Raw genomic sequence first — 8,250 nt, 5'->3', positions numbered from 1 at the left:
GACATGTGGTTTGCTTCTCGATGCCAAGGTTGCTGCAGTAGTCCTCGAACTCTGCTGAAGTGTACTCTCCACCCCGATCACTTCGAATCTTCTTGATATCCAGGTCTGTTTGTCTTTCCACCATTGCTTTGAACTTTTGGAAGACGGTGAAAGCTTCTGATTTGAGCCTCAAAAAGTAGACTCAGGCCATCCTGCTAAAGTCATCAATAAAAGTGATAAAATATTTGTTGCCGGCCAGGGACTCCGTCTTCATTGGACAACATAGGTCTGTATGGATCAACTCCAAAGGCTTTGTTGCCCTCCATGCTCCTTCCTTTGGAAACTCGCCTCGATGCTGCTTGCCTTTCATACAACTGGAGCAGACACCTTCAATTTCTTCAATGGTTGGGAGGCCATACACCATTTCTCTGCTTTGAAGAGTCTTGAGGCTTTGGAAGTTGAGATGTCCGAGCCTCTTCTGCCATAACAATTCATGACATTCTCAATCGTTCGGCAATAACAATTGGCTAAAATCACTCAATTACCAAATACTCTGCTGTTATTAACAAATTATAATTCACTATTTAAACACTCCATATTATAATCAAAAGCCGCTAAACACGATCTGGATCGTTTTGAACACGGAGCAGTTAAAGAGCAGCAAGCATCCAACTCGCACTTACTTAGGAACGAAGTTGGCACGATGCAGCCTAGACAAATAAATAAATAATAAAGCTACCAGAAGCCAGTGACGCAGCCCAGTGACTTCATACGATGACGTCACCAATACTCTCCCCATTCCCCCATCGTTACCCCTTTATATACGATCCTTCTCAGTGCTCAAGTCTCATCCCCCTCGCTTCTTCTCCTCAGTCAACAACAACAATGAAAACTTTGCCCTCAATTTCAACCGCAGCGGTTGAGGAGCTAACAAAGGGCCGAGAAATCGCGGCGAAGCTGAGCGTGGTGCTTCGAAAGGAGGAGTCGTCGGGGGATTCGACGTCGGCGGCGGGAGGGCTGATCGAGGAGATCATTTCGTCGTTCTCTCGGGCTCTCGATGTTTTGGGCTCCGCTGAGTCCGCAGGGGATGATGGGATTCCGGCGATGGCGAGCGGTGATGTGGTGGGGAGTGAGAGTTGTGGGAAGAAGAGGAGGAGCGGTGCCGTTGGGAGAGGGGGATTCAGAAAGAGGTGAAAATTTTGGGTTAATTTGTTTTTTTTTAATTAATATTCTTTTTTTTTGGGTTAATAGAAAGGGCAAATTGGTCATTTGAGTCTCGATAAAAACTGATTTTGGACTCTGATCCCGAAAATCCATATCTCTTTGAGCAACTCCTAACCATTGAGTCCTCACTAAAGCATATTCTAAGGAATATATTAAAATAGAGCTTTGTAACTCTAACCACACTCCTTCATTTCAATTTCTCTCCATTTAACAATTCTTTTACTCATTTCTATTTGTAACTCTAACCACACTCCTTCATTTCAATTTCTCTCCATTTAACAATTCTTTTACTCATTTCTAATTTTCATTGTATTTTTAATATATTATAAATTAATACTAAAATTTTCTAATATATTTTTATTTTTAATTACTTAGTTTTTAGAATTTTATATTTTAATTAATATTATTCAATATTAGTCTCATTTTGAAGGTATCGATAAGACATTTCTAACTATAAAATTTTTATTTAAAAATAATTAGTAGAAATAAACTTATGTTGATTTTAAATTACTAGTTACTAATTAAAAAAAAGATATAGAAGTAATAAGTAATTGTTTATAAAACATTAAAAGGGTAAAGTGGGTATTTAGAAAAATTTGCAGCCACCTGTAAATTTTGGGGGAAGGCTGCATATTAGCAGCCTCATTCCCTCCGGCTGCAAAATGCAGCCGGAGATGGAGGCTGGTTGGAGGGCTTGGGGGTTGCAAAATCTAGTTTTGTAGCCCTGTTGGAGAAACTCTTTGATACACAGTTAACGCTACAGATGGTGATGAAGTAAAAAAATTAGAATCATGTCTTCCGTCCATACTTGATCAGCAATGTTTGTGCTCCGCATTTTTATGATAGATAAAGTGGCCACTGGCATCTCGCTGGATTGCATCAATTAGATATGATGTGTACTTTGGATCCATGGACCTAATGATCTGACGAAATTTGTTGAAGGGTATATACATCATTTTCATGCACCATTAATACAATACATCTGATTCGGTAAGCATCAGTTATTAAGTATACACTAATTTGTTCATAGTTTAGTATGTCTCTTCAAAGAATAGCTTTTCGAGTCAGTAATTGGTCCAGTACTAATTGACAATAGCTTTTCTGAGAGGAATTTGCTAGAGTTTATCAATGAAAACCAGATTTTAGTATATGTACTCCAATTATAGTTAGCTAATTGAATTTTTGTTGTTTGCAGAAAACAAGCATCTCAGTGGAGGACTGTCCTGTCTAAGACGTGCACTGATGATTACTCATGGAGAAAATATGGGCAGAAAGTGATCCATAGCTCTAAATTTCCAAGGCAATTTTGTTCTTCACATTCTATATACAAGATCAAACATTTGCTAAAATCTTGCCCAAATTGCAAATTACTTGGAATAACAATGACTAATTGAACAAAAATTGAATCATGCAGGAGCTATTTCAGGTGCACTCACAAGTATGATCAAGGCTGTCAAGCTATAAAACAAGTTCAAGTATCAGAAAATGATCCATCTAATTTTCTCATGACTTACATAGGAGAACACTCGTGCAATAATCCAAACATTATCCCAACTATCATCCAACATAACAACTCAATTGAACCTTCAATGATTAGCTTTGGATCAAACATCTCCGATATCACTCAAGAAAACCCTCTTCCACCCTCTCCATTGTTCTCAAAAACACAAGAAAATGATGAAGAAGTTGAAGTTATTAGCAAGAATCTGACGCCGGCCACCGCATCGTCGGAATACTTCGACTTGCCGGATTTTGGTGACATTTCAGGCTTGAATTCTTCAACAGGCAATTTGGATATGAGTTTTATTGCAGACTCATTCAATTTTGAGGATGATATGTTTAGCTTTCATCAGTTTGGAGATGTTCATTTGAGTTAGGGGAATTATATGTACGTAATTTTGTTCAGTTTTGATTAGGTTGGTTTTTAAAGAGACCTGATGTTGAAGGCCCTCATAGTTGTTAGTGGTAGAGGGCTGTTTGGAGATTGATCCGAAAAATGTTATTGTACAGGGTTTTTACTTATATATCAATATAACTTCCATATGTACATATTTTCTACTTTATTTTTCCTAATTGTTCTTTATTCCTCTTGTTTTTCCGTTATTGTGCCAACATTGAGCAACTGTCAGCATCAACAAGGCACATTATAGGTTTTCACAGATATCAAAGAACAATCTTGAGTGCTGAGTATAAAAGAAGAAAAGTTCAAGAACAGTTGAATGAACAGTTAATTTCCTGTTTTTACCTTATTCAACTAAAAATATTCGAATACACGGTATACACCAAAGAGATACAAAGTTAACGGTAAATTTTGACAAAATCCATCTTAAGTTTTGGTGTTTCTCAAAAAACCCTCTACTTTTAACTGTCACAAACCCCCACCCCAAAGTTTTAAGGGCAAAAACCCCTTCAAATTTCAACATTTTTTAACCAAAATAAAAGCCCTAAAGGAGTTAACCACAAATTTCACATGCTGTTTGGTGGGAAAATTCGAAGAAGACAATTGAGAACAAAAATGTGTTATTCTCTCTAACTGACTTAGATAAAGAATGATTACAACATCCTCAATACAATTTCTCTCTAACAAACTTTAGAAAAAAATTACAATCTTCTTATATCGGATTCCCGATTTACAAAAGAGAAGAAGATCGACGGAGATTCTCCCCTTTGTTTAACCTGGGTTCTTCACGGTAGCGATGAGATGCCTCCCTCGACGTTCGTGCCGAGTTTACTTCTCATTGACGATCCGACCACCTCGCTTTGTAGAACGTGATTGATTCCTCTTGATTGACGTTGAAGAGAACTTGCGTGGCAAGTTTGAAACTCTTGATAAGTTGATAACTCAGAGCGAGTTTAAACTCTTGAAAAAGAGTTGATTTGAACCGAAAATCGGTTAATAAGCCAATGATGAAAGCTCCAAGAATTCTCTGTTGTCGAGGATGTTGTTGGTCGAAGAATGTCGACTTCTTCTTTGTGCCGTTTTGATCTCCAAAATTCCAGATCAAAGATCCCCGAACTCAGCTGAGTTTTTTGTTATTTATAGGGATTTTAGGGGTGTAACCGCCCCCTAAAATCTCTCCTTAATGGGGTGTAACCGACCCCATTTTGTGAAAAATAGTTTTGAAACCGTTCAATGATTTAAGGGGTGTAATCTTCCCTCTAAAATCTCTCCATAATAGGGTGTAACTGACCCCATTAAGTGGAGATAAGGTTTTAAAACCATTCAGGTTCTGTTTGAACCAGTCAAACGTAGAAAACGCGCGCGGGTTGATAATCACATTTTTATTATAATTTTATACCCTCATTATCTATTTTATATGAATAAATATACCACTAATAATTGTTTTTATCTTTAAATGCAGGTTAATGAAGAATAAATCTCAAACTCTCATTTCTCAACAGAAACCCATTGATTAAATGAAGAAATAAAGCAAAGAAACCCATTGGAAAATCAATTTCCAAATTATCCAAAAGCCCAGAATCAAGCCGAGTAGCCTGTAGAAGCCGGAGAAAATCAAAAATCCAATATGAAGAGAAATTATATTCAAGATGGTTGGCCGCAAAGAAACGCCCATATCTCCCAATCCGGAAGGCGGAATTTAACATATAATATATGAAAATCGCCTATCTCGACGAGACGAAGCCAACCGTGAAGTCAGAATTTTTATTAGGGCATCGATGCCAGCATCGATGCCGGCATCGATGCTGGTATCGATGCGAAGTCCTCCAGATTTTATCAACGGCCGAAATTGCATTCTTGGGGCTCAAGTTTGATCCAATGGCTCTCATTCACTGATGTTTACTATAAATAGGGGTAGAGAATAAGGGGTTAGAGGTGTGAAAATTTTTGTAACTCCTTTTGGAGAGGAGGGCTACTCTTAATTGAGAAGGCCTTCCAAAATTGTAACTTTTTGTTGCAATTAATAATAATAATTTTTTCACCACTTTAAATTTTTCTCTTCTTCTCTTTATTGGATGATGAAGATGAAGATGAAGATGGAGAATTATTTGAAGGTTTGCATTTCTTTCCTTTTTATTGCTTATTAGTGTAGATTTATTTCTATGCTTGTAGTTTAGATTTTATTTTCTTGTTAAATAGCCAAGAGGCTAGAACCCTCTTGCCTTAGATTTATTTCATGCTTATAGAGTAGATTTATTTTCTTGCATTTAATTCTTGCAATTTTATTTTGTAGTTTAGATTTTGCACTTTATTTTGTAGTTAGATTTTAATTTCTTATACTATTCACCTTGAGGCTAGAACCCTCTTGGGTTTAGTTTTTCTTTTTGTTTATTTTTATTTTGTTTGATTCGCCTTTAGGCTAGAACCCTCTAGGGAATCACCCTTTTCTAAGACGTGGGTTCAATTTTAGATTATCCATATCTATAATTGAATCCACCATCTTTAATTTCTTGTATTTTCTTTTATTCTAGAATTTTGTTCTTCATTCTTTTCTTGATTTTATTCATTTTTCCTTCTCACCTTATTGATCATACTTATTCTTTTTCAAATCCACTCTCACTTACACCTTGCACCTATTTACACACCATTTTTACTATCTCAATCTCTTCACAATCACATTCACTCATCACTCCTATTTGTCACGCACACAACATAAGAACCGAATTTATATTTTCTCCTACAAAACACCTTCCTCGTGGAATCGATATCTTAAATACTATAACTTGACACGGTTGTGCACTTGCAACCTTTTTGGTACATGTTTATGCCGCATCAAGTTTTTGGCGCCGTTGCCGGGGAGGGTGCTTAAGTAGGTTTTAATTATTTTGGTTCTTTAACTTGTGTGTTTATTGTGCAAGAACTACTTGGAGATTAAAGATCAAGAATTGGAGATTGGGGAATTGGATATTCGCTTGTGGTAAGTCTTCTTCCTTATATTTTCAATTCCATACCTTTAGTTAGCTTCTTCACAATTAGAGACAATTAGGACTTTAAAAAAAAAAGATTTTATTTCCGTTGACCATAATAAAATTCACCCTCCACTTTGACATTTACTAACAAGATAATAAATTCAAACAAATTCCCCCCTTCTTATTTGTTTGATTATTAACCCTAATTAAAAAAAAAAATTTCTTTTCCATCCTTTTTAGTTGCTTTTAATTCATAGGGTTGCATTTTATATTGATAGTAGGAATTCACTAAGTGATTTGAGCATCTTGATTTGGCACAGACTTAAAAATATCTTTAAGGGCAAAACCCCATAATCAAGATAAGGTGAGGGATTTCATCACCCTTTCCTTAGCTCAAAAATCACTAATTCCTCACTTCACAAACCCAAGCCTAATAAAACTCATTAGACATTGGCCTCTAAGGATTCGAGCTCAATAAGGAACAAGAAATCCTTAAGTGAACCGGTTTAAGTTTTCTCAGATTAGTTGGTGTCTAAGGCAAGGTTTAGGGGTTGCGTAAAGCGCTCCGTAAGGAAAGAGGTACTTAATTGATCTTTGATCACCCTCTAGTACTATCCTTACCTGGCTAACTACCCGGGTAAAAATTTTATCTTTTCACTTTAGGAATTTTTGGTTAGGAGCTAGTCTAGTTGAGTTAGGCTTAACCCTAGAGTTAGAGTGATTGAAAAGTGATTGGTTTTGATTTATTTTAGTTAGGATTTTTCTTTTTTTCAAAAAAAAAAGAAAAAAGAAAAAAGAAAAAAGAAAACTAACTTTTATTTTTTTTCAAAAAAAAATTATGTAAAAAGAAATTGTTTTTGGTGCATGCAAAACGTGGATTAAGGACAATACACGTCAACAAATTTATTTTGAACAAATGACTAATCCACAAGTTTTTCAAAATTTATGTTATCCCAATAGGATTGAAATTTTCAATGAAGTTCGGGAGTTTGAAGAGAGTCCATATCAGTATTCGGTAAATGATCCATTTTTTCCAACCTACAACCCAGGTTGGGCAAGTTACACAAACATTGCATGGAATCAGGGAAACCACTCCGAAACTCAAAACTTCACTCCCTCTTCGACCCAACATTTTCTTAGGGAAAATACAGTTCCTTTTAATTCTCATCCACAATTTCAACAACCCAGTCTGTCACATCAAAATCAGTCTCCTCATCATCAAGTTATAACTCACACTCCTCTTAATACAGATCATGATGAACGTCTAAATATTTTGAAAAAAGGTTTTGAAATCATAATTAAGGCCTCCACACTAGCCATGGATATGTTAACTCAAACATCCTACACGATGAACTCCTTTATGCTATCAACCGAACTCATACTTAACTCTAACACTCAAGCCCTAGCTAGATTAGAAACCCATATTGATCAACTAGCTAGTGCCATAAGTGAAGTAGAAGAAGGAGAAATTCTGAGTCAACCCATGGTCAATCCTAAGGACACTCAAATGAATGCACTACAGTCAGGAAAACAGGTTGATAATCAGGAAAGAACACCTTTAAGACAAATTATTGTTCCAATTCATTCTTCCCCTGATAATTCAATTCAAGAAAGACCGGGGGAAGAAGAAGAAGAGTCAGATCTAAGTTTTGAGGAAATTTTCGGTGAGGAGCTAAAAATATTAGGAGAAGCAGATCGGGTTTGTCAAAATAAAGAAACTGTGTTGAACAATTGCTGCTTTGAACTGAATTTTGAAAAACTCTTTCTTGATGAACTAAGATTTTTGGAAAATAAACAACAACCAAATTTTTACACATCAACCATGAATCTTGGGGTTGAGAAAATTGTTAAAGAAAAATTGGTTGTTAGAGAACAAACATTCACAAATCAAGAATCTAAGTCCAATATGCATGACACCAATAATACCTACCTTCCATTGCCACAAAAATCATTGAACACCCCGGAATGCTTAGAATTTCAGCACATTGTTGATTATATCATGTTGAATTTATTTAAAATCCGTGGGAGAATTTTCAGCAATAAGGTAGGATTCAATGTAGAACATGAACTCTTCATGTTGAATATTTCATTCTACATTGTTTATTTTGTTTATTTCAGAATAATAAAAAGAATTTATTCTTCTCTCATTTGAGAGTTTCTTGTTCAGTTAAAAAAAGA

The 8,250-nt window shown here is 35.8% G+C and overlaps 1 protein-coding gene across 1 annotated transcript; it reads left to right on the top strand.

Annotated features, from left to right (window-relative positions):
* LOC109850140 (probable WRKY transcription factor 70) lies at window positions 739–3,261 on the top strand. The gene is made up of 3 exons (XM_020420072.1): window positions 739–1,169; window positions 2,399–2,503; window positions 2,618–3,261. The coding sequence occupies exons 1-3, from the start codon at window positions 754–756 to the stop codon at window positions 3,078–3,080; spliced, it is 984 nt and encodes a 327-aa protein (XP_020275661.1). The 5' UTR covers window positions 739–753; the 3' UTR covers window positions 3,081–3,261.

The sequence above is a fragment of the Asparagus officinalis genome, chromosome 7 (assembly GCF_001876935.1).
Source record: "Asparagus officinalis chromosome 7, Aspof.V1, whole genome shotgun sequence".
Taxonomy (NCBI): Eukaryota; Viridiplantae; Streptophyta; class Magnoliopsida; order Asparagales; family Asparagaceae; genus Asparagus; species Asparagus officinalis.
This window is presented reverse-complemented; position numbering and strand designations above follow the sequence as displayed.

Excerpts from the sequence above, each read along its gene's own strand:
- LOC109850140 (XM_020420072.1), top strand. The coding sequence starts at position 754 with ATGACGTCACCAATACTCTCCCCATTCCCCCATCGTTACCCCTTTATA. Across the intron at positions 1,170-2,398 it reads AGAGGGGGATTCAGAAAGAG|AAAACAAGCATCTCAGTGGA; the intron begins GTGAAAATTTTG and ends TGTTGTTTGCAG. Across the intron at positions 2,504-2,617 it reads CATAGCTCTAAATTTCCAAG|GAGCTATTTCAGGTGCACTC; the intron begins GCAATTTTGTTC and ends TGAATCATGCAG.